The 26,201-nt window shown below is 42.1% G+C and overlaps 1 protein-coding gene across 3 annotated transcripts in view; it reads left to right on the top strand.

Moving 5' to 3' along the window:
- The first annotated feature begins 876 nt into the window (after positions 1–876).
- Positions 877–26,201, top strand: part of LOC149353572 (inhibitor of nuclear factor kappa-B kinase subunit alpha-like) — a 39,719-nt gene continuing 14,394 nt past the window's right edge. Inside the window, exons 1-14 of one of the 3 annotated variants that reach the window (XM_089582669.1) lie at positions 877–1,033; positions 1,449–1,588; positions 3,399–3,617; positions 5,360–5,518; positions 6,284–6,373; positions 9,008–9,132; positions 9,353–9,460; positions 10,438–10,558; positions 12,938–13,132; positions 16,355–16,581; positions 20,805–20,906; positions 22,543–22,598; positions 24,381–24,460; positions 26,018–26,130. In XM_089582669.1, the coding sequence (XP_089438795.1) occupies positions 883–1,033; positions 1,449–1,588; positions 3,399–3,617; positions 5,360–5,518; positions 6,284–6,373; positions 9,008–9,132; positions 9,353–9,460; positions 10,438–10,558; positions 12,938–13,132; positions 16,355–16,581; positions 20,805–20,906; positions 22,543–22,598; positions 24,381–24,460; positions 26,018–26,130 (1,886 nt within the window). In that variant the 5' untranslated portion in view covers positions 877–882. Of the gene's footprint in view, positions 1,044–1,448; positions 1,637–3,398; positions 3,618–5,359; positions 5,519–6,283; positions 6,374–9,007; positions 9,133–9,352; positions 9,461–10,437; positions 10,559–12,937; positions 13,133–16,354; positions 16,582–20,804; positions 20,907–22,542; positions 22,599–24,380; positions 24,461–26,017; positions 26,131–26,201 lie in introns of all 3 variants that reach the window. The other 2 variants (XM_089582668.1, XM_089582670.1) reach the window with 2 other exon arrangements.

Below are 26,201 nucleotides of genomic sequence, written 5' to 3'. Positions count from 1 at the left end.
TTGCAGCCAAGGTTGCGTCGTACCGCTATAACGAAGCAGCGGCTGCAACAAAGAAATCGCGGGCCCCCTTCGACTTCGTTACAACGAGGTTCAACTGTACACCTGTCAAAAAATTAAACTTTTGTATCAAGGCGCCTGCATTTAATTGTCACGCATTTCTATTTCAGTTTCCGATTGGCCGTGGTGGCCAGCTTACAGAAGACAGCGAAAAACACAACCTGGTGATTCAGAACTTCTACTGCTCGCAAATAAAATCGTGTTACAAGTTACAACTGGAATAGCAATCCTTGCAGCATGCAATCTGTGGCGCAAGCCAAGTTAGGCGCTTAATATCATGTACCGACACATTTTATTTCATGTCAGGCCTCAAAACAAAAGTTTGAATATCCATCGAGTAATTTTCTGAGCCCATCTGCAGGCAGATGACGCGGCCGGGGCGGAGAGCAATCAAGTGCCCGGTCTAGGCGCCTGCGCGCCACTTGAACTCGGAGCACCTTCCCGCGCCTTGCGCATTTGTTCCAGCTGCTCGGCTTGCCTTTTCCTGAAGAAGGCTTCTTCTTTGGCAGCGCCCGTTGTACCAAATGCACCGCCGGCTTCGCGTATGCTGCCTCCGGCTCCACCACCTTTACCCGCACCACAGCCCAGCTGTCCGCCTTGGTTCATGACAAAGCTAGGACAGGCCTCTTCACTTTTCGACAGCGTCCAGCGCTCGCTGGTTCAGCGCACAGCCTCGACGTGCACCGTGTAGTGGCGTAGTTCAGTGGTACAGTCGGCTCACTCAAGTTTCACACTGCTCCCAAAACAGCCCTTCGTCCCCTTAGAGGATAGTATTCTAGTTCACTATACCTTGGAGCCCTATGCTCACTCCTCCACTGCAACAATATGCAACAATTGGCTCTTCGTCAGGCTTGCGCCGCTTGCGCAGCCTTGCGACTAGCCAAAAACAGATCCGGAAGTTGTGTGCACGTGACAAAAACGCCGTGCCGTGCCTCCCGTCCTGCGTCGCCTTGGTCGCACTCGCATCCTTTTGCAGGTAGGTGCAGGTATGTTGTTCGAAGGTTTGTTAGCCGCTTTTTGGGGGATGTATGGGCCTGATACTCATAGATTCGCGAACTCCTCTTTGTCTGACTGATCACTAATGTTCTGTCATAGTGTGGTGGGCAGCATTACTTGTTTCGATTTTTCTTTTGTTGGGCTGTCACTTTCTGGCTTTGAGTTGTAACATGAACGGCAGTGCTGCGCATGGGTAGCACGGGTCTTCTTTAAGGACAGGTTATCTTTGTATTTTATCCAAACGTCCGCTCTTAAGCAAACCAAAGCCTGCGGGGGGGGGAAAAATGAAGTGTATCCACGAGAGATAACGTGTTCCGCGACGGAGACGTAGGGCAGTCGTTTTCAGGCAACTGTCACATCGCCTTTCCGTCAGTAGCAACCCTGCGATTTTGCAGATGCTGACAGCTGCTTGCAGAGCAAGATATTTACTATGGGGAAGCCCACAGAAGAGGACAATGTAGTCATCGGTTGCTGGAGGGAAGGCAAGGTGCTGGACCGAGGCACCTTCGGCTCCATAACGCTATGGCACAACACGGCAAGTTCTACCGTACACGACTTGACGGGCATTTGTGAGCTTATTGAGGTGCATTCACTTCCTTGTGTCTCAGTTAAGTTGAGACGCCCAAGAGACCATGCGATTTGCGACTGTTTTTTGTTGACATCGCAGCTGCTTTCACGAAACTGATTCATAGCCTCGATATCTGACTGTTGTCAGTGTGAATCATAGTCTTGATATCTCGTTGTTCAGGTGCAGCTTATTCGCAACTAGGGGCAATCAAAGTGTGAAGGGGCAACTATTCAGTAAGCTGCATTCATGATCGAAATAGGTACGCTGCTGCTTTGAAGTCTGTGCAGTCTCGTCTCCTGCAATATGATAGTATGTGCCTGCCCAGAGCGCCGATCTGGACAGTTACTTCGTTATCGCTAATGACACGTTAAAATATGAAGAGAATTGAGGTATGGTGCAAACATTATTTGCCGCTCAAAGTTCACTTCCGTAATTTTTCTGCTTTAATTACGTTTAGGTAACTTTTTCTTGCCGTTATTTTGGAAGGAGAAACAACATTCTGTCTGGTCAATAAAGGCTCTGCTAGACACACTAGGGCGTAACATGTACGGACGATTTTTTTTACCATTTAAAGATTTTTGTTTTACAAACTGTGAAAGATAAGTTGGTGTGGTCTGTGCGGATGGATTGTACAGTCAGGTGGACATTATGTATGGGATAGAGCTCAGTAGGTAGACGTTTAATTAACTACAATGAAATAATCAACTTTTTTATTTTTGACTTGAGGGGCAACATTATATTGTCAAATTTAGGGCTGTCAACAGCGAAGGTGAGTCCAGTTTTTTTAATTTTCTCTGTCAGCAATGTGGTTCAAAAAAAATTGACCGTCAAAATTACACATTTTAAAGCTAATTGAGTTGGCTTTCCCGTGTTGCATATATATAAAATGGTGTCGCTGCGAGCAGTATTGTCGCGAAAATCATGTTAACTGCTTCTATGTGACAAAATGCACAAACTGCGTCTGTATTTGCGGCATTAAAAATGCAAGTGAGATCATGTTATGAGTGCGCAATGCAGAAAAGCGAACTCAGCGAGCTTTCAGATGCGTATTTTTAACATTTGATATTTTAAACCACATTGCTGGTAGAGGAAATTTAAAAAACCAAGCTGGCTGTCAACGTTGACAACCTTCCTTTTCGTATTATAATCTTGCCCCCTAAAATCAAGAATAAACAAGTTCATTGGTTAATTTTAGTTCATCTGATTACTGAACTCTATAATGTACATAATGTCCACCTTGCTGTACAGTCCACCTGCACAGGTCGCACCGACATATATTAATGGCAGGTTTTAAAATAGAAATCTGTAAACTGTTAAAAAAATTACCCTGTGTATTCAGATTTCCTTCTTTTACTGAAAGAAACTTGGCCAATGTAGTTGCCAAATACAGCAATAACCCGCCGCGGTGGCTCAGTGGTTGTGGTGCTCGGCTGCTGACCCGAAAGACGCGGGTTTGATCTCGGCCGTGGCAGTCGCATTTCGTTGGATGCGAAATGCTAGAGGCTCGTGTACTGTGCAATGTCAGTCTTGTTAAAGATCCCCAGGTGGTCAAAATTATACGGAGCCCTCCACTACGGCATCCCTCATAACCTTAGTCGCTTTTGTACGTTAAACCCCATAAACCAAACCAAGCCAAATACAGCTAGATTACTGCTTTTTGTGGCTGCCCATTTCCTCGAGCATCATTCGGACTACTGAGCAACAAATAAAGCAATGCGTGGTCTGTATACACAAGACCATCCAATTTTTTTTTAATGGGATTTCGTCTTATTTCTAGAATACCCAGGAAACAATAGCACTGAAGAAGTGCCTGCGAAGCACGGCTGAGATGACAGACAAACTGCAGCAACGCTGGGTTCAAGAAATTGAAATCCTCAAGAAGTTGGACCATCCAAACGTTGTCAAGGGACTTCCAGCACCTGAACCATTGCAAGCGCTTGCCTCGCCCTTGCCGTTTCTCGCAATGGAGTACTGCAGTGGTGGGAACCTCCGCAAGGCAAGCTGTCATTGAAAGGCCATTTTGAAAGCTGTTTGAATTTATGGTGTGCACGTGTGGACAGGAGTTGGCAGATCACAGCAGCTGTGGCTGAACTAAATCCAAATGCACTCAAATGCCAATGTTCCAAAATGGGAACATTTGTTTAAAACTCACTGCCAGTAAAAGACGCTCAGGCTTTAGTTCTTTATTTTTCTTTCATGAAATCGCCAACTGTTAGTCATTACTTTTGTTCTGTTTTGTTCATTTCAACATTTTTTTTTGTCCTGTGAAAGGACTCCTCAAACACTCAGGTGTGATAAGGCCCAGATATGCCTGTTTACCAGGTTTAATTCAAAGTCTTCTAATAAGTCGATAATAAATGTAGTAGTTTCGATGTTTTCTACAATATTCATACAGTATAAAAAAAATTTTGAAAGGAAATAAAAAATTTAGTTTATGTTCCAATTTTGGAACATTGGCAATTAAAAGGTTAAAGGCTGTAGTAATTTCACATTAATTGTAAAGTCTGATTTGTAAGAATGTGTGATTCACAGGACGGTGACCATCTGACGGCGTCGAATATAATAAGCAAAAAGGTTTGCCAAAAAGGCTCCTATTCTTTTCCTGTTTTAATGCACCTTGGTAATATATGATGTCAAATATATCTTTTCATTTTCAGTGTCCTTGTTACTGTTTCTTTCTACCCTTAACTTATTTAAGAAGGGGTTACTGAGCTTGGTATAGCAAACGGACTTCTGTGAGTTGTGAGTGTGCACTGGGAAGCGTAAAGCAAGTGACAGCGCAGGCTTTTTTGCCCCGTGCTGAGAGAAGGTGCTTTGACTGGGCTGTGTCAAAAGAGAGGGTAGATAGGGTAGATGCTTTGCTAAAGTTTCAGAAACTAAGGTTGAATTTTGATGGAGGCGAAGTTCTAGAGGCCCGTGTTCTGTGCAATGTCAGTGCACATTAAAGAACCCCAGGTGGTTGAAATTTCCGGAGCCCTTCACTACGGCATCCCTCATAGCCTGAGTCTCTTTGGGACGTTAAGCCCCATAAACCAAACCAAACCAGAAACTAAGGTGAACTACAAAAATTTAATTTCCTGTATTTACTTTCTTGAAGCTATGTAGTAGCATCTATGGCCAGCATTTTGTTCATTCATCCTTTGTAGCTTGTACAAAAGTACAAGAACAGTGCAAGTAAAGTTGGGGTCATCTTGTTGCTCATAATAGTAAAACCTTCATGTATTGATCCTCAGTCATTCTGACTAAGTGGAACAGATTTGCAGCATTTATCGTTTTGTTATTTAAGCACCTAGTTGATTCCACATATGCATAATTTGTAAATTTACTTGCAGAGTCTTTTCGCAGCTTCTTAATCATTCCTGTGACCCTGTAACAGGGCTTTTTGATGCTTACATAACTTCTTGATAACTGCGACCATGGTCTTCCTTTCTTTTTGGGCCACCTAAATTCACATTCCCATATGTGCAGTGGGTGAACTGCTGTGTAATGAGTTGTCACAAGTAATATGATCAAAACCATACTTTTTTGTCTGGTGCGGCTTTATTACAGTGCAAAAGGAGTAAATGACTTTGAAGAAGGATGTCAACGTCTCCTTAACGTGCATTTAGTTGAAAGAAAGCGTAAATAACATAGCATTACAGAAGCATGTGTAAATATATACATGTGCATCTGGACAATTTTGAAAAATGAGTTCAGGAAAAAAATTGGGCTATCCATTTTTACCTCTTTTACTGGCAGGTGCTGCAGCGACCTGAGAACTGCTGTGGCCTTCTTGAAAAAGATGTGCGCCGTGTGCTAAGCGATGTCACATCGGGACTACAGTACCTGCATAGCAACCATGTCATTCACAGGGACCTGAAGCCTGAAAACATAGTTCTCAAGGATGTTGATGGAAAGGTAAACATTCTGCCTTCCTCATTGTAGCCAGGCATTTCTTTTAAGGTTTCTGTGTCTGCATGTGAAATTACTGACAACTCTGATAAGCCAGACATCATTCTAACACCCTTAAACGACAGCTTGGCCTCTTTTGCTGTGGCATTCTAGGTGTGCGGGAAAGTCCACTTACACAATACCGAATCATGCAAAGCCTTGTGAACCTTTGAACATATGTGCAAAAAAAAAAAAAAAAGGCCTTGAAAGCAGCAATGGAAGGCACTGCTTAACACAGCAAAAGAATAGAAACGGTAGCTGCAAAGGATAGCTCAATGGTGCCAAGAGGGTGAAAATGGGCTGGATTGTTTTTTTTTGTTTAGCTGCAGTGCCCAACTGTGGGTAGTAAGAAGTTGACCACTGCAGATGGCTACAATGAGGGGCATAGAGGCCTGCATTATCACACAATTTTTTTCATTGTCTTTATTTATGTTCATGGTTACATTATACACATGCAGGTGTATTCTGTATTTAGGCTGCCTTCAACATAGTCTTTTTTTTTTTTTAATAATTCTGTGTGTGTATGAAGAAAACGGCAGCTTTAATGTTTTATGAGGAACCAGTTGGGGGAAAAAAAGGCAAAGGACCAAAATGGATGCACGCACAGTCTTGTGGTGTGTGCCTGCCTTAAGTTCTTTAGTCTTGTTTTCTTTTTTTCTACTGGTTCCTTCTTTAAACGTGTACCAACCAGCTCGGCTTTCAACTGTTCTGCTTGATTGATTCTTCTGCCAGACTGTGTACAAGATCATTGACCTTGGCTATGCAAAGGAGTTTGACCAGAGTAGCTTGTGCAACTCATTTGTTGGAACCCTGCAGTATTTGGTGAGTGCATTTCTGTCATCCTAGTGTAATGGTTGGTCTGTCTCCTCATACGTGAGAAGCCATAGGTGTGTTGCATTGTTATCTATTTGGGCTACTGAATTCTACTAATCTTGTTGATGGCAGAATAATAGCACTGTATGTTTGTTCAGTAGTCCTTTAATTTGACTGCAGAGCAGCTGCTTTGACACCAAATTAGGGCCTTTTGGTGGGATCTATTGAACACATATATTTAATTATCTGGCTTGAGCTGATTATGTTTGTTCATGAAGAACGTAACCTTTTTTTTTTTTTTTTTTTTTGAAAGCTGAGTATCATTTCTCACCCTGAACCAAAGGAATGGATGGTCATCGCACCAACACTGCTGGATCAGCAAGCTTGTAGTCATTCAGGTTTCTTTCTATTATGTACTCTCTTTCCAGTGTTAAAAAAAGTAAACATACATATGCTGAATGGTCCATGGTGCAAAGAACCTAGTTTGATGTCCAAGAGATTCATATAAAAGTAAATGAAACGTTCATTTTTAAAGTGATGGTTAACGATGTAGTCAACCATAATTCGCAAGTTGGAACTGAAAAGGAAGGCTGCTTTTGCAAGTATACTGCTTAGAATATTCCTTGCTTTCACCTCCTCAGGAAGTACCTTTTTACTTTTTAAATTTTGTGGACACTTCACTCAGAGCTACCGTATTTAATCGCATATTGATCGAGACATTGTATAGGTCAACCCTCTTGCATCAGTATCTGGGAAAGTAAAAAAGAGAGGGAGAGAATATTGTATTCATTGACTGCCGGAAGCTCTTCAGCTTGTGCAAATAAGCCAGCTGGCACAGTGCACTATGTGCTAGACTTGCGGTGGTGCCATGAGAAACTGATCATCGCAGAGGTGCTGCTGCTGCTTTCCCCAGTATATGATGCACTAGTTTTCAGCTGCACTGAAGTCGCGTGCTGTCACTCAGTTTTTTGGCACCTCGTACATAATAGGTGGCTGACTTAAATGCTGGTGAGTTATTTCCATGATCCTATGATCGAGAGGCATGACTCACCGCCTAGCTGAGCGAGTGGGAAAGGTTTAGTCTTTACAACGGGGCTTCTAAAGTGTGCGGCAAACTCGGTGGTGGTGCAGTGGGGCTCCATTCTTATCTTTGTATTGCCCTTATCTGAAAATCTTTTGCGGGGCTGTCTTGAAAAAAAAAGAGGGGCATGTGAAATCTCTCTGCTGTGGCAGTGTTACCAACTGCTGCAGTCTGTAAAGGCTCTAAGGTGAAAATGCAGGTCTTTCCGTAGTAGCATCTTTGACATATTCTAGTTTCCTTTTCTGTGTTCATACCTTTGTTTTTTCACATGCTGGAATTTGCATATTGGTCGGTCGGTCATCGTGTTTGAAGAGCGCAATTTTTAATAGAACAGATTGACCCATACACGAGTAAATATGGTATGATGGGTATCCTATCTATAGGCTCCCTGCACATATGACATATATCACCTACAAGACACTAATGCTGCCTGTAAAGGCCCCATGAGTGTCTCGTAGGTGATACTGTTGATACGTGTTCAGAAATCTCTACTGGTATTTTTATCTTCAGCCATGATGGTCTGTGGCATAAAAAAAAAGTGTTGTGTTAACAGAACTGACAGCACTTGATCAGAGGGCTTTTTATATTAGAAGAAGCTTGGCTTTTATAGAACTCGCATTAGGATTGTTTTCGAAAAACTGGTTCTTTTCACGCTTCTTCTTGGAGTATTTTAAGAACCAGTGTGTGTGATCTCTAACTGCAGAACAGATCTGGCCTTGCAAGACTTTCACACCTACTGGTGCATTGTGCAAGTACTCGCATCAAAAACTCAAAACTTTGTGAAAGGTGTGCTAAGAAAAGACTTCTAATTCATGGGTGCAGCATAATTTTTTAGTCTTGAATAGTGCACTTATGATTGTTACCATTAGTTCCTAGATTCATTGTCTTTCACTTGTGCAAGCCAATAGTACTAGTAGCAACAAAATTTGCCGCCAGTCGCATTCATGAGGGCTCAGCATCAGTAGTGTCATGGTTCACTGATATTCACTGATATTCAGCGCCTGTCCCGTCGTCTTCTTTTCTTGTGTCCCTGTTCCTGTGCTGTTTTTTTTCTCAATATTCACTGATATTTACTGTCAGCAGGTTGGCATTTCTGCAGTTTACCTGTATCAAGAGGCAGGTGCCCCTGCATAGCCTAGAAACTTTAGCCTAAGTGATGGTGAAGCTTCCTTATTAGCTGAGCTTGTGCTGGAAAACTTGATCTGAACGAACAAACGTAGCGTTTAAACAGGACACAAAAACAATAAAAAAACAGGACAGAATGTTTGTAAACAGTCTTCATGACCGGTGGCTATTCCACGCCTTTTCGTCTCTTTTTCTTTTACCGGGTTTTTCTAGATTATCACAGTTTTGTCATTCTTTCAAGTTTGCGCATGCGTGTCTTTGCTCGAGAAGGGAGGTGTCTTTCGTTTATCAATTTCATTCAGTTGTAAGTTGTAGCCCCGTCCTGTCCTCATCTTTCTGTGTCCTGTTTAAACGCTATGTTTGTTCGTTCAGATTATGTATGACCAACTGACACCAGTGTACTCTGTTAAACTGGAAAACTTGCTCTATTTTACCAGGCACCTGAGCTCTTTGAGAAGAAGCCGTACACTAGGGCTGTGGACCTCTGGAGCCTGGGAATTCTCGCCTATGAGGTCATCACAGGACAACGCCCATTCTCTCCTACTGCCTCACCTGCACAGTGGTAGGTGCAGAGGTTGCCACCTGCAGATCTGGGGGTGTGAGTGAGTGGGTTTGTGGGTGAGGTTGTGTGTGTGTGAATGGGCATGCGTGCATGTTACATTTCACACTGTCACAGTATATATTGTTTAGCTGGTGCTTGTACTATGTGCAGGCATCCAACAGGGTATTGCTGCATGTCTGAGTGACTGGCTTACATGCTTACCTGTGTTAATTCTCTGCAGGATTCCTCTGGTACACAATAAGAAGAGTGGTGATATACGGGGCGACATAGCAGTCACTGGAGAGCGAGTCTACTGGAAGACTCTGCCTGCAGAAACTTGCTTGACGAGGTAAGTTTCATTGAGTAGCAGACAAGGGTGCTCTAAGTGCTGTGAAAATATAGATAGTGCAGAACAAACAACAGTACTTTGGGTTTTTTTTTTTTTTAGGCAGTCATCTGTAGTAATGGCAGGAGCTTGTTGAAGCACTGCAGTCAGCTTATTGCAGTTACGGCTGTCAAAGGCTTTTTGTTCCCTTTTGTTTCATAAAACAGAGATCATTATTGTTCTATTTAATTTTCTGTCTAAAAATCGTTCCATAGAACAGAGATCATTAGTGTTCTATTTAATTTTCTATCTGAAAATAGAGTTACTCTGTTACAAAGAGATGTATTTTATCACTGAAAACTTTTGTGTAAGGTAAAGTCAGTAAAAATGAAAACTCATGCAGCATTCATTTTTCTCTGAACATAAACACACTGCATGAGTGCTGGTAAAAATGTAAGTGGCTTACACTTTCATTGGTGCTACCATTTTATTTGGCACCATGAACTTGGGGTTCTCAACTGGGGGTCCCCAAAGTGGTTAAGACCTCTATTTCAAAACTTTGATGTTTTGATCTTTTCAAAGAAACTGAAGCAGCCATCATCATTTGCTTGAATGGTAATTGTTAGTCGCCATGTTTATTGAATTTTTTTTGCTGTTTGTAATTGTGAGTAGTGCATAATTAAACATGGCTAAATCTCCACTATTCTGGGGGGCTAAGTCTCCACTATGCTGGGGCACTACAAAGCCTTCTGCTTGTTCAGTTGAGCAATAGCTATTTGCAGTTTACAGCTGCTGTTGAAGACAGTGTAGAACACAAGCAAAGGTACATAGTTTTTGTCTACACCAGTGAACCTGCTTTCCAAGGCAGTGGGCAGTATGCCAGTTCTGTGGTGCTCAGATCAAGTCATGGAGAAGCATTACTTTTTGAAAGCATTACAGTTTCTGTTGAATTACTGTTGTCTTGGTGTTCATTCCTGCATTTTGTTGTCTTCTCTGCACAGTATTTTCAAAGAGGATCTTGAAGAGTGGCTTCAAGTTTTACTTGAGTCACAGCCAGAAAAAAGGAGTCGCCGTGGTGGTTTAACAATATTTGAAATGCTTCAAAGGCTGCTTGCGCGACCGGTGTGTTTCCTCTCTCTCTCTCTCTCTCTCTCTCTCTCTCTCTCTATTTTTTTTCCTGGTTGTGTTTAGGCACTCATGGGAACAGTGTTTAGTGCCATGTTGCATGTGGTTTCTTGGTGTTCACTTTATCATACAAATGATTCGCTGTATCCAGTGTCCAGCTAATACTAAAGCCTCATTTCAAGTTAAACTATATTTTTTTTTTTGCTTTGATGAACCTGTACAAAACAACAAAATTAAAGGCAATTGAAATCAGCAGTACACATCCCAAAAAAGCCCAGGAGCATAGAACTGTTGCCTAATGTTAATGCAGAGAATTATAGCATTATGACCACATAATGCTGGAAATAAATGCATAGCTAGATTAGCATTAGCTGGAGAGTTGGAAGGAAGCAAGAAAAAAGGAAGTGTTCCAGGTGTGGTACAAATGAGTGCTTCGAAAAAGGTAGACACCACTTTTTATGCATGCTGAAATGCATCTTACTGCTAGATGAACAATAAGGAAAGGTCCTGTTGCACTGACTGTTGCATCAAACATTTACAGTAGCGCTAGCCCACTGTTTTGCCACTCAAAAACATATTTTATGGTTTCAAATGTCAGTTAATCTAGTCCTAGATGTCAGCAGAGAGCAGCATTGTTTTGAAGCTTAATATGGCCATTGGCTTCACCCTGCATACATAAGAAGTGAAAATATTCCCACCTTTATCAAAGCAGCAGAGAGGTTTTAGTGCGTGTGTAGTATTGGGGTCACTCGGTTTTCAGTCTAATGTTGTGAGCTCATCTGCTAGTTCTTTGAAAATTAATCAAGTAAAGAAGAGTTCCAGCTTCAGAGAGGCATTTTAGATTAGGAGATAACGTGCTTCGTAGCTAGGAACATAGTGTCAGCTTGAAGTGTGCATATTTTCAAGCTATCCTAGAGCTTTCTGCGCCTTCACAGTTTCACAATGTTTATAGTGAGTGACCTTGGTGCCATGACAAATGAATCTGGTCCCAGCATCCGTTTACTTATTTCTGTCTCATTTGAGGCAGATGTAAACAGTAACTTTTTGCCATTATTTATGTTATTTCTCACTTGGGGCATCCCACAATGTAACTGTACACACTGACCAAGTGGCTAGTGATCGTTAGTACTGAGTTTATGCTGTTAGGTTTCTTGCAAGAGGCAGTAAATGCTAATAATAAGGGGCGGTGTTATTCAGATCGACTCATCTTGGTGGAATTAACTGCCAGTTGCACTTTATTAAGTTTAAGTATGTTATTTCAGCGGGTGTGCAAGCATTGGTTTCATGTGGAGGGAGTGGAAATTAGGTTCACCTGTGTATAAATGACACAAGGATGAAACAGATCTGAAGTGCACAGGTAAAAGGTAACATATAGACCAACACCAATCTGTGACGCAAGATGTGGTGGCACTGCTGTTGCGGGTAGGCTGTGGGGAGAGGGGGGGAGCTAACAGCTGTGGTGTGGCCCCATAGGAATGCATGTAAACAAACTTTTTCAAGTTTTCTGATTTCACAGTGCACCTATGAGGTCATTCTTTCATTAACAATGACCAAGTGCACCTCAGAACAGAATATTCAAGTGGGGAACTTCGTTTCAAAGCCAATGTATTTTTAAAACACCACAATATGTGCATGCCAGAGTTACTCCCAGACGGGGGTACTAGGCAGGAGCACGGCGCATAGAAACAGATGTAAGCAAAATTTTCTAAAATAATCTTCTCATATTGCATTGGCACCTGTGAAGGCGGCCGTTCGTTAACCACTGTCGAGTACTTTTACAAAGAGTATGAAAAAGTATTTGTCATTTCAGAGCTGGTATTTTTTTGAACACTATGATAAATGTGTTGTGCTACTGAAAGAAAGAATAAACTTCATTTGTTGAACATACCTACCTCAGCGTCTAGGCACTCAGTCAGCTGAGGGTTTCTCCGAATCGCATAAGCCTCTCGTGTAGTCTGACATGCCACTATGTCATTCAGTCTAGGCAGCTTAGCTAGCACTGCATGGAAGACAGTCCTCAAACAGCCTGATAAGTTTACCGCACACAGTAGCAGACAATGGTGCAAACGATAACCCCAGCCACCTCCGCTGACTGTGAGCACCACCCATGTTGTAAACACGATGTTGGTCTATAGACAATTCATACAGTGGTAAAGTATTTTATATAGTGGGTGCTATCAAATTTTTTGTGATTGTCTTATTTCGTTATATTTTTTGTTCTGTTTTGGGACCCAAAGCTAGTGTGAGAGCTGAATAATAACAACAAATAATGGTTTTTCCTTTACTTTAAATGTGCCATGTCTGAATATCTGCTTAGCACAAAGAAGCTAGGCTTTTAAAGTTGTTTGTGAACTTGCAGTTATTGCCTTTTTTCAGACACTACATGTCTTCTGCATTACAAATATGGCAGTTGTGTCGGCTTCATTCGAAAGTGACGCCTTGAGCACAGATTTCTTGTCACAAGCCCTTGAACGTGCCACTGGGGTGCACACTGGCGACCAGTTGCTGCTCACTGAAAGCGGGAAAATTGCAGACATCCAGTACATAAAAGATCACTGTGCACGGTTACAGGTGGGTGAAACCTCGTTGTCTTGTCTCCTCACTGCTGCCAGAGATCAAAGGGCTGGGAAAGTGCATGAGTGTACACATACAGAACATTTTTTAACTCTCTTTAGCTACAGAAATTCCTGTGTTTCAATGAGGACACTGGATCTAATCATCATATACTGTCTGTGCTCTGAAACGCTTAAAAGAGAAAAACAAAGAGGTGATAATTTATTTCAGATGAGTGAACTCAGATGCATGAAAGGTTTCCATCTCTGAATTAAGTCAGAAACATACTATTGGACGAGAGAATGTAGCATAATCTATGGTCGAGTGCAAAGTGCTCAGAAGTTTACGGACTAATGACTGTTTGATTTTTGGTAACTGTCTTTGTGTAAGTATTGTAGTCTAAAATAATTAACATGCTTATTATGTGTCAGGAGGCTAACATCATGACGGATGTTGAGCATGTGCTCAAGATAAAATAGCCAGTTATTCCATTGGCAGTGATGGCAACATTTTATTCTGCTTCGAAGATTGTTCCCACTGGTGTGTCTTACAACATGCAGAACACAGCCTTATGTAAACAAAAGTGTACATCTTGTATTCTTTAAAAGGGATACCTAGGTTCGCAGAGATGGTCACTTTCGTGCTTCAGTTAAGTTTGTAAAGCTTTTTATTAATGCATTTTTTGCCACATGTGAGGCAGGTGATATCTGCCACATTCTGAGCACACGCATTGAAGTAATGCTAATGCGCAGTGATGTACTCATCTCCAGATAAGCCTCCTTGCTTGTTTCACAAAGTTTTCAGGTATTAAAGAAAACCTGCCTTTATTCAAGCTTACCTTCATGCTTTCTGTTGTTTGCATACAATTTTTTAACATCTGTTCATTGAGCATTGTTATAGTGAGAAAAAAAAACAGTTTAAAAAATCACCTGGTACTTCCAGCTCCAACTAAAGCAGGCTCTTTGAACATCCACTTGTGTGTAAATTTCTGAGCAAATCGTCAACCTACAATGCTACGAGGCTGCTGTGAAGTTGCCTAAGTACAACTGATAAGTACATTGACAGCCTGGAACACTACATTTGCAGCATGGGGCGGTGTTATTTTAGAATACCTGTGGCACTAAAATGGAAAAGCTTATAGAATTTGCCTTGTATCGAACTAATGTGTACTACTGGAGACAAAGTTTCCAGGATGTGTTAGCTCCACCTGAGTTGCATCACTCTACTTCCTAGAAGTCGAGCATCCTGCTGCTGAAACCGCGCTTGGCACTTTTAGTTCATGATCATGGGGTGCTCATCTGACTGCTTATGGGGGGGAAGAGAGTCCTTTAAAGCAATTGTATTAAAAGTTTTACTTTTGTATTTCTGTTTCAGTCACAACTATCAAATCTTCAGAGAACATATATTTTTGCATGCTGATTCCAAATATGTCATTTAATTTTATGTAAAACAAGTCCACGTGCGCTTATGTAATATGTAACTTTTTGACGACAGCTTTCAAGAAATTTTGCTGCTGAGAATTCTGTAATATGCGTGCCATTGGTTTCTCTTGATATCAAGGTATGCAATAAGAGTAAAATTATCATCCTGTCTGTCATAGAAGTTGAGCTATAATGTTTTGAAGTTGTCACTTCAGAACAGGAGTACAAAATTTTCTTCCCATTTCTGAAGTTGCAACTTCAGAACCATATAGCTCAACTGATGTGATAGGTAGGATGATAATTTAAGCCTTATTCTTACCTTGATGTCTGGAGAAACCAATGACATGCATATTACAGAGTTCCCGGCAGCAAAACTTCTTGAAATCTTGTGGCATGAAGTTAAATAATATATTACATAATTGTGCAAGGACTTGTTTTACATAAAATTAAAGGGCATATTTGGAATCGTCACAAAAAAGTACCTATTCCTTGAAGATTTCGTTAATATGACTTCATTAATAAAAATTTTTTGGGCCAGGAGCCAAGATCTTCTGGCCGTCGTTTAGGCAAGGGCCTTAAAGCCCCTCAAACTGTTGGAAATAAAATTTTTGTAATCCAATCCATGTAAGACCCTCTGCCCCCTTATGTGTGGCAGCTTTCTCTTCCCTGGATTTACTGTGAGCAGCAATGCTTATGACTTGTCAAGAAGCTACCATGCCTCACAGTGTCTGCTGCTCTTCTAGTTATGTTTCACTCATGCCTCCACTCAAAGGTTGGCAGTGCTGGCTTATCTGTGTGCATAGAAGCACTGGCTGAGCATCATTTCTCGCCCTAAACCAAAGGAATGGAAGGTAATCTCGCCAACACTGCTGAACCTTTGTGGGGCTGAAATTTACACCCCAAGCACACACTCTCTAGCTGAGTGCTGGAACCTTTTGACCAGCTTGTTTTATCCGTATGAAACAACGTAGTAGATTATCAGGATGTTGTGTGTCTTGACTGTGGCCAGTGTGAACTGACATTTTGAACAGAATGCATTTTATCAATCTTTTCAAGCTATGTGATACCTATGCTGCACTCACAAAGTATAAAGCACAAGGTGCACTAGGCCTTGAGTTTAGTAATGCCACTTCTTTGTTTTGTGGTGCCTCCTGTTTATGTCGATAGTCCAGTGTTTTGGGGTAACCCCCAATGTAGATTAGATTTGTAATGAGAGTAATTACTCGTTAGTGTCCATCTAAGCACAGCCATATAGCTATAAAGGAAAGCTATATAGAAGAATCTTAGGCTTTGGTTTGCAGTTCATCTTGAATTATATATGCTGGCCATTTGAACCAACGATAAACAAACTTGTACTTGGTGTCAGATCAGCACATTTAAAACTGTAGAAAGAGAAGTAGTGACACGGTGCTTTTACAGTTTTGTAGTAATGTTTTTAGAGGCTTCTGTCTAATCTTGGCAGTCAAGTTTTCAACCTTGCTTAGGCTTGCTCTCCCTAGCACATTGTCTTTCCAGTATTAGAGGGAAGTCGTCAGAAGTACAAGAAAAGAAACAGGGTAAGGGAATGATGACAGTGTTAACTGTGCTGGCAAGCTGAATAATGGATGTGCCTTAGTTGCTTGAAATTTCATTTAGTCCTAACAAAGCAGGGAAGTAAGCTGTCATACAGGTTTATTCAACAGCTTAGTGCAAAAAACTTTCTGCTTGAAACCCTAACATTTATTCACCTTAAGACTTTATTTATCTGTCAAGACCATACATAGGAGGGTTGAGTCATACCCAGCCCCTTGCCTTTTTCGGTCGGACTTTTGGCGTGCAGGAATCTGGGGATGTGATGCTCTACCTCATAGACACCTCGGATGACTCTGGCAAGGAGCAGCAGCCAGCATGGCTGGAACAGCTGCATGGTTGCACCACTCGTCTGTCAGACAACCGCACCTACTTGAAGAGCCAGGAGGTCAGGCGGGAGTGGGCTCTGGCAGCCCACACCGTGCGTCAGTCAGTGCGCACATTCCAGAATGTTCCACGTGCCTTCCACAGTTTTCAGTGAGCATTTCCGTCTTTTTTGTGTGTGTTTTCTCCGAGGCACAAGAGAAAGGGTGGGATGGTGTGTCTTGCTATATAGACCACATATTAGGGGATATTCAAAATTCCACAAGTGCGCTTTCCCACATGCTTCATACATACAGGCCAAAGGTGGCCTACTTCTCTATAGAAAAACTGCGTGGGCTACAGGATAGGTGCTAAGGATGTGGATGGAATGTAAGAAACGTATTTTGGAAGAATCCAACAAAAAAACTACTCTTTCTTGCTTTGTTTCAGCTGGAAACGCATGGTTAGCCTTCTTGTCTTGGGCAACATTGTTATGCGGAAAAGCGCACGTGCGGAATTCTGAATGTCCCTTATTGTGTGCGGGAGACGCATTGCAATGGAGATGGCACTGTGAGTGGGGGAAGTATTCAGTGATCACGAGGTTTTGTTCATGTGAGCGCTGCCTAGTTGGGCCAGGAAGAGAGACTTATGGCGGCTCCTATGTAAGAACCATTTTGTTGCCGAACCACACAAATTGGGCATTAGAGGTTTTAATGTCAGTGGTTCAACTTCTTTTTTTTTTTTTCATACAGTGATTCCTTGCTATCTTTTTTTATTTATTTATTTGTAATACTGGCAGTATCTGGTTGAGACCTTTGCATGTGGGCATTACATGCATCAGATTTAACAGATGGTGATCATATTACTCAAAGCAGCTCTGCAAAGAGAGCAATAACCTAGGCAATAACCAGTAATTCATACAGCGCAGAAAACTGAACAGATTTACACTAGTAACTTACAAAAAAAAAGACATACAAGTTCAAAAAGGGGAACATGAGCGTAACAGACCATCCACTGCATGACATACTTGCTATCTGTTTTTAGCTGGGAAGCAAGAACCTTGAAATTTGATCCAAATGGCATTGTTGCAGCCTTGAGCTCAGGGTCTTATTCATAAGGACCGCATGCACTTTCATTCTACTTTCGTGTTGGAGAGAACAAAGCTTTATTATAGTGCATGCATGAACCAGAATATCAAAAGAAGTTTAATAGATTTTTAGTAGGGATACTTCACCTCAGGCGCCTGCCACCAGCCACCCAGAAACCTGCAATTTTTTTACGCCACAAGATCAACTTCAATTAGTCATCCTCACGACTTCTTAAAAATAATATGCACTTTTAAAACAAAAAAGTTAGTAAATTGTGGGGTTTAATATCCCAAAGCGACACGTGGGCTATGAGGGACGCTGTAGAGGAGGGCTGTGGATTAATTTAGACCCATGTGCACTGACATCGCACAGCACACGGGCACCTTTTGCGTTTCACCTCGATCACAACGCGGCTTCTGCGGCCAGGACTTCAGCTGAATAGCCAGCGCCTTGACCACTAAGCAGAATACCAGCATCATACGTGTGAATGCGGAATTTGCGGAGAGAATGCAGTCGGCAAAAACTTGTCAGTGCTGTTATAAATTAGGCGTGTGTGAATATCCGAAATTTTGAATACGAATTGAATATGTTTGATATTCATACGAGAATTTCCAAATATTCGAAAATTCACGAATACTCACCCGCGATCGTATACCGCTCTGGCTTTCATAAATTCGATCGTGGAAAAACCACATTATGTGGGCAGATTTTCTGGCGATTAAGTTTAATGTTCCAGGAAAAGAATATACAAGGGTCCTGTTCCCTTTCTTCATAGTCATTTATCTCACATGGACCGTTCGCAGTTCTGCGCCGTTTGGCTTCACCTCGTGTGAAATTCCGCAAGTGGGCTTTCCCACATATCACACGTGCTGCGAACAAGATGGCCGAGGGCCCACAATCGCAACGAAAAAGCGCCTTTTTTTTTTTTTTATCCTTATCCTACCGTAATATGTTACGTACTGCATGCCTACACCCATGTCATTCGTTCTGTAGCCTTCATACCTCTCTGATCGGTCCTCTGCAATCTCATTTTGGTGAACTTCGCTTTGCGGGAAAGCCTACTTGCAGAATTTCGCGTGATGCTCCCAATGCATGTTGTGTTGTCATCATCATCAGCCTGATCATGTTTACTACAGGGCAAAGGCCTCTCCGATGAGGGGCGAGTCGAAGTGTCACAACAGGGCAAGTGGTGCCACAGAAATCCTGCCTATTGCGTGGTGCATTGTAACCCGTGCACCTCTTAAATGCACTTAAAGGCAGGCGTGACGACATTCGGAGGGCCCCTGTCGCAAGGCCAAAAAATAGCCACGTAGTTTAATTTTCTGAGTTTCGCTACTCACCCGCAGCAACTGCAGCTTCACCGGTAATCCAATCTCAGCTCCATGCCTCTTTCGGATGCCGACTGGCCCCCCCCCCCCCCCCCCCCCCCCCCCTCGCTTGCGTTCGCGTTGTTCTTCCAGCACACCGAAATTGGGCGCTCATCATAGGTTTACAGATGTTTGCACCATGGGCAGCCCCAGAAGACTTTACTGCATTTTTGCATTTTTGGCATTTTTTTTGTTTGTTTGTTTTCGGGGGCCGCGGGGCATTTTATAAATCGATCTTCGGACCATTCGGGCATTTCTTCCAGTCCCTTAAACTCGGAATTAATGATCTTTTACTAGCCATCATGTTATTTTGTGTTGCCAGTCTTGTCATTTTATGGATTTCATTTTGCATGACCACATTACAGGTTAGATACTTTTCTGTTGTCTAATCTAGTGATATGCATTTCTGTACACATCGTGTTTTTTTTATACAGTGCTAAGGCAGTCTAGTTTTGTTTATTTGAGTTGCAAATACCATACACTGTCTTCAAAAAAAAAAAAGGGCAACAACATCTGCTTGTTTATCGTTTTCTGAAATTTTTTTATTCTACTAACCAGATATGCGATATTTGATTCGTATTCGAAAATTTCAAAATTTGCACACACCTACTTGTAATCAGTGTAAGAGAGGGCTCAGAACTGATAATATGGGCTGTCATGCTAATGATAACACAAGTATTTTGTCCATGGGTACCATATACAGTTTCTCTGTTGGTTTTCAGTGTCGTACAGTCAACTCTCAATAATTAAAATTCGAAGGGGACTGAAAATTTGTGAATATTGAGATGAATTAACTGAAGGCTTTTTACTTTTTAATGCGCTTGTTGATGGGACCAAAGTATCAGTTAAAATAAACCAGATGTATGAATTAAGCAAGTTGTAATTAACGGGAGTGCACTTTATTTTCACTCTAAGAATTTCTGCATTATTTGCCCAGTCTTCATGGGGAAGTGAGGGTGTGTGCAGAGTAATACGGGATCAGTGGAAGTCTGCAGAATGTTGAGTAGAACCGGACACTGCTGGTTGTGAGTGAAGGTTTATGGGTGGTATTCTGTAGTAATTTTTGCTTCCTGCAAGAAGGTTTATGTGATAAAAAGAAATATGATGGCCTCAGTTGCCTATGTGCCATAAAACCCAACACAACACAACACAATAAAAAGAAATGTTGTGAAAAGAGTGAGGTTACTGTCATGTTTCCAATGAACTATTGATGTCATGAGAGATAAAAGAGCTCATGGAACAGCAGCTGAAAATTATTTTTGCGACAGGTATTCTGGGTGCGTTATCACATCACCATGTATGTACTGTGTGTGCCACTCATTAGCATTACTCTTTGAATGGTCTTTGTCTGCTTTACACATATCAGCATAAATGTGGATTAGAATAGCTTGTTTTGCAGTAGTCAGAACAGCTCTACCACTTTGCGGTCGCTCAAAAGCATACACTCATGTCGTGATGTATTTTATGTGTCAGCAGATTGAATGGCATTCTGTTTTGAAAGAAGGGTTGTGTGACAGATGATTCACTGCTGCCGTTTTCGGCCATTTGTGACATTTTAAGCTCTCCCACTCTGTATTAGAACCATGGTTTTTTCATGAAGTGCAGCAATTGTACCTGTTACCCTGTTTTCTAACTTTGAGAGAGAATGAAATTTAGTGACTGCATTGGGCAGCAATTCACTCCTTGTATTGCAATGATTCCTCAAAGGGGGTGCCAACGTTACAACCATGTTGTCTCCTCGGCTGTGCCCATAATACCTTTCACTTAGGCTTCAATGGCTCCAACCCACCAGCAGTTGAAAAATTGCACAGACTACATGGCCTGTGGCGTGCTTTGTTGTTTGCAATTCCTTCTTTCTCTGCTCCACAGTTAGTGCATGGGGGCAAGAAAGGACTTGTTTACAGGAATTAAGTGTGGAATGTAATGACCTTTCTTTTTACAGGGCATACTTGAGCTCAGAGATTCCTGCACTGCAGAAGGCATTGTCAAGCATTCATGTTGAAGTGAACAAGCTCACAGCCATGATGAAAATTGTACATGAAAGGCAAGTCACTTTCTCCAAAAAATGCACTGCTTGTCGGCTTTCCCAATACTCCAACTTTTTTTGTTTCTCTGCATGTTCATACGAAAAGAATTTGTGCAGAATTTCTGTAGAAATATCTGGCCTTTTTTTTTTTTTTTGCGTGTTTAGTGCCGTTGAGTACTTTGAATGACCTTTAATTCACGGACATAGGTACACTGTGTCCATGTGTCATATTCAGTGTTTTGGACACAGGCATTTTGTTCATATATGGGCATAGCTGTTATTAGACCTGGTTATTAGGCCCTGGTTATTAGGCCCTGGTTATTAGGCCGTGGTTATTAGCCCTGGTTGTTGGGCCTGGTGCTGTCATTTCTTTTGTTCACTGGAGCCCAGAATGTCACGTTAAAGCGATGCTCAAGCAGAGTCGGTTTTGCTTTCTTGCACATGTACAGACAGTGTACATTGTACGTATAGACCTTTGCAGTATGGGCTCCCTGGGCGCTGCCATATTGTTCACTGGACTGTCGTGAGCACCCCTCGCTAGCACGGTGGAAGCGGCGGCGGAACCGGTTTCCGGCAGTCCAGAGAGGAGGCTTTTCGACAACTCCCTCGCCCGATGCAAAGGTCTATAGAGCAGGCGCACCAGTGCAAAGACTGCGCTTTGTGATCAAACCCTGACAGCGTATATTGCCGTATGCAGTCCGAAATCACGTTAATCACGGTCCACATCGATTACAAGTAGCCCGCCACTCGTAAAGCTGCACTAAAGTTACACGAATCACGAAATTTGTTTCCGGTTGCGAACGCCTCGTCGTTCGGCCTCGGCTGGCCACGAGCAACGAATGTTGCCTTAGCGCCATCGCTGCTTTCTTCCATGCTGTCTTCGCCATGTCGGTGCAGTCCGCGTATGTACACATGTGGATGTACATATACGAATGTACATGTGTGAATGTATTATCACACACAGTATTACTTGCAATGCGTCACCTCCTCCGCAGTGCCCTGGCGGCCGAGCTCACAGGCAAAAGGCGAGGGTTTTGCCATTCCAGAGATGCGCATTGCCCCTGAGCCCTCCCCTATCCTCCTCCTCTTCTCTCGCAAAGTAGATCGTTCATTGAAGTGATAACCGGGCGCGCTGATGAGCTCTCTTGCAATGCCCTAGCTCATGGGCGACCCACATCTCTGGACTGGCCAAACCCTCGCCTGTTTTTTTCGCGCATGTCATATGCTTCGGTGTGAGCTCGCCCCCCAGCGCTCTGTGGCGCGCTTCGGAGCGTTGCTAGTCATACTGAGTGCGAAAAAGTACATGTACAAATATGTGCGAATGGGCATTTGCGAATGTATATGTGCAAATGTAGAGACGGTGTACATTCAGCACTACAGCAGGTGTCCTCTTATTCTTCGATTTCGTTTGCTCAGGCAATGACTGTGGCTACCTTTTTTGTTTTGTGCTTTTCAGCGTCCGTTGACATGTTCACAGTACAAAATGGCCTGGATAGCCTTCCGCAATCAGCCACTTAGTAGTGCCTTCTCTTGTGAATTTCTTCTGTCTAGTCCTATCTTTCTACACTGCAGGCTTCCAAGATGCATGTATGAGTGTTGGTATAAATCATGTGCATGTTATTGTCTAAGCTATTTTTTCGTGATCCTCTTTCAGCTACACTAAAGACGTGGCGTGCCTACAGGAGTGGAACAATCTGTGCTCAAGCAAAGGTTCGTCAGTTATTATTTTTACTGCATCTTTACAAAGTTTTGTCAATTATACTTTATCACCATTAAATCACACACCAGCTGACACTTCAACTCTCGTTGAAGTAATACAGTGGACTCTCAGTAATTCAGACTTTGAGGTGCCATGGATTTTTGTTTGAAATATCACAAGTTCAAATTATCAGAAGTGCACCTTAAGGGGAGACGCGGGTCTTGAAATGATAAAAAAAGTACGAAAATTTCGATTTTGCAAAAAAAGGCATATTCGGGATCTATACACTATAAAGTACCTGCCTAAAAAGCATAAAGGCCTAATTCAACCTCCAATTGCTAAAAAATTATATATTCCACGCTTGTGAAGAGTGGAAATGGTGATTTCGGAGCGGAATGCTGCAGAACTTAAGTGTCCCTCTCTTCCCACGGTCGCGTCCGTGATGGCCATCATCTTGTTTTTGTTTGAAAACTGGGCCCCTTCCCCCACATCCTGGTATTACTCACTTCTGTGAAATTTTTTGGAACATCTACATTCCGCTGTTTTTTTAGACCTCTGCAACGACTTCAGAATGGCTGGTGTGCACACTTCAAATGTGATTTTCTCAGCTTCGTGTCTTTTTGCCAACATGACTAGCCTTACAGAAGTTTTTATTACCACGTAAACGCGTGCAAGTGCCGCATTTTTTTTCCCAGATTTGAGGGGGCCAATTTTTTAGGTGCGGCCCATACACGCGACGTGCGGAAAAAAAAAAAAACAATTTTTTCAAGTAAAAACATACCAACCAGGGAATAAGCAGCATTTATTCTACGTTCAGTCATCACTCGCGGAGTATTCGGACTCCAAGCTGGTGCTGTGCTTGGTGCACGCTCATCCCACAAGAAGTCGCGCCGCATGTCCGCTGTCAACGTGTAGCCATTGTTTCGCACTTCCATCACATAGCAGAGCAGCTCTTCTTCCAGTTCAGGAAACTCGCACAGCTTGCCTCGGAAAGCGCGCTTTTTGTGGCTTGTGTCGAATTTTCTGCCTGCCGCATGCTTGCATTGTTCGAGAGCTAACTCCTAGCCATGTAGTTGGGAGGTGGGAGGTGTAGTTGGACAAAAACTTTAAAGATGACAGACGAAGCGCAAATGGAATTCGCGTTTCGTCTGTCATCCTTAAAGTATTTCTTGTTTGTTCAAGTGCAGCACGGTTTCCACACGATGAACCACCAACTAGCCCCTGTAATTGCTCTCTTAGCAGTCTGATCAGTAGGTCTATAAGTTTTGTTTCTTTTTTTTCTTCGCTTCATTTACACCCCTTTAGTGTTTATCTAGTAAACTGTAGTGGTACTTTAAATTGAAGCCATTCTGTTAGGATACCAACAGCCATAAAAATTCTCTACTAGCCTGGTGCCCAGTGAACAAGTACTGTAAAAACCCACATACAATATGGACCCAAATATAATACGAGGTGTAATTTGTGGATAGCAAAACCAGAATAAAAAGTTTTCATCCACGTATAATGCGAGCGAGGAAAGTGCGCCGAAGGTATTTATTTGCATTGCATTTCATGTTCAGGTAACTCATTTCCCAAGCAATACCAAGTCACCGGAAACATAATATGCACTATTCTTTCAAATGAGAATAATTTGTCAAAGAGTTTTCAGCATTTTCAGCATTGCAGTCATTAAAACTCACCATGTATTCATTCTTGTCATGGAAAAAATGAGAAACTGTCTTGCAAGTATGTTAGCAGGCTTAGCTTCTGTGTGCCACCATGTCCGAATATCTTTCCTTTCTTACATCTGTTAGGTGGACCTTCAGCAGGTACAGATGACATCCTTAAAAGTTGGAGCAACTGCGACGAGTTGCTCAGTGATGTTTACAAGCAGGTATGTTGGTTTTTATCTATGAATAATTGTGCTTAAAACAAAGCACAGAGCTTTCTGCTATCCAGTACGTGTTGTCTGAAAGAATTTTGCCTTAAGAGGGGACGCGGCTTTGAAATCTCAATCTATTTTTTTTTATTGTATTTACTTGTATACCTGTATTTCAAAAAAATTGTTTCACAAACCATGGCAGCTGTGCAATGTGGGCTATTTTTCTCCATTACAGTTTTTTGCCGAGCTATTCACTTTGTGGAGTAGATTTTTTCATGACTTTTTTATCTATTTTGACCTCGTCTGTTTTGTTGCACTTGTAGGACCATAGTGTAGGTCAATATATTCTTTGTTTTTTAAATTTCTTGTATGAAATTATGAAATTTTTTTTTTGCTCTAGATATGTCAGCGGACGCTGCATCACAAAAAATTCAAAACAAAATTTCTGCCTTGCGAACACAATGAATATTGAACCCTATTCACATTTTCTTAAATCTGCATCCTTTTCACAAAATTCAAAGGAAAAATATTTATTAGAAACCAATTTTCTGGAGATATAACAAAGCAATTTTGTGAGAGTAGTCATAAAATTATTTTTAATATGTTAAAAAAACTTCATGTAAATGCACCAAGAAATTAAAACATTTTGCTGAAAGCCACACCCCCCTTAAGATGCGGGTTTCAAAGGTGACATTTTTTTTTTTCGTAGAGCGGTGAAAATTGGCAGGCTTACTGGAAAGTCTACTGAATGCTTAAATACAAAATTTCACTGATATACCTTGAGGAGGTTTCACATTATAAATTTTTATACGCTTCATTTGATTTTCAATGATTTTCAACGCTTCAATGATTTTAAAGCCACGTCCCCTCTTAAGTGACCAAGCTGTGTGCGACACATTCTCTTCAACTATACCTGAAAAAAAACGTAGGGACTCTAATTGGACAGTTTTACAGTTGTTAGGAAGGAGTTCTTGCCCAAAAGCACCCTTATTCTTTCCCTACCTCCACCCACCAAGCTGATGATATGAAACCATCTGTATGAAGTCCATTTTGAAGAATTGTTTGAGCAAGTTTGCGTTCAGTGCGCAGTGGCCGAGCAAAGTCAGACACCATCGCTGGCATGAGAAATGCAGAGCAAAGTGTGCGCTGTCTGAGACTCTGAGTCTCGTTAGGCACAAGAGGAGCAAGGTTTGTTCGGCTGCTCTTATGCCATGGGTCCATCATCTCATGCAGCAAAATGAGCCTTGCTTAATGAGCCTTGCTGTTAGTGTTAGTGTAGGAGTAGGTGTAACCTCTGTTCACTTGTGCATGAAAGCATAGAAGTTGTGAGTAGTGATGTCCAAAAAATCTTTTCTTCTCGAACTGCACTTTGGTGGGTAAATTACTCATTAGCATCCACCCAAGCGCAGCCATATGGCTGCAAAATTTACTCCACCTTGGGGGATTCCCCTAAACATTTGACCAACACTTGGGTGGGTGCCACTGAATGAGCAGACTATGCGCCATGAGCTAACCTGCTGACCTCAGTGTATATGTACTGTTGTGACACTGTCGCATTTCCTCTTGAAGCGCAAGAAGGTTGAGTATTGCTTCAACAAGTTCAACAAGCTGTGCACAATACTTGAGGACAGTCAGAGGACCCCGTATGGCCAGGGCACACCGCTGGAGATCCTTAATGAGATGTGAGCTTACATCTGTAAACAGTGTGATCATTTCCACAGCACTGTTGTTTGCTCATTTGTGCCCTGAGACA

This window comes from Amblyomma mixtum, chromosome 3, assembly GCF_055824585.1.
Source record: "Amblyomma mixtum isolate Tamu chromosome 3, ASM5582458v1, whole genome shotgun sequence".
In the NCBI taxonomy this organism is placed as follows: domain Eukaryota; kingdom Metazoa; phylum Arthropoda; class Arachnida; order Ixodida; family Ixodidae; genus Amblyomma; species Amblyomma mixtum.
This window is presented reverse-complemented; position numbering and strand designations above follow the sequence as displayed.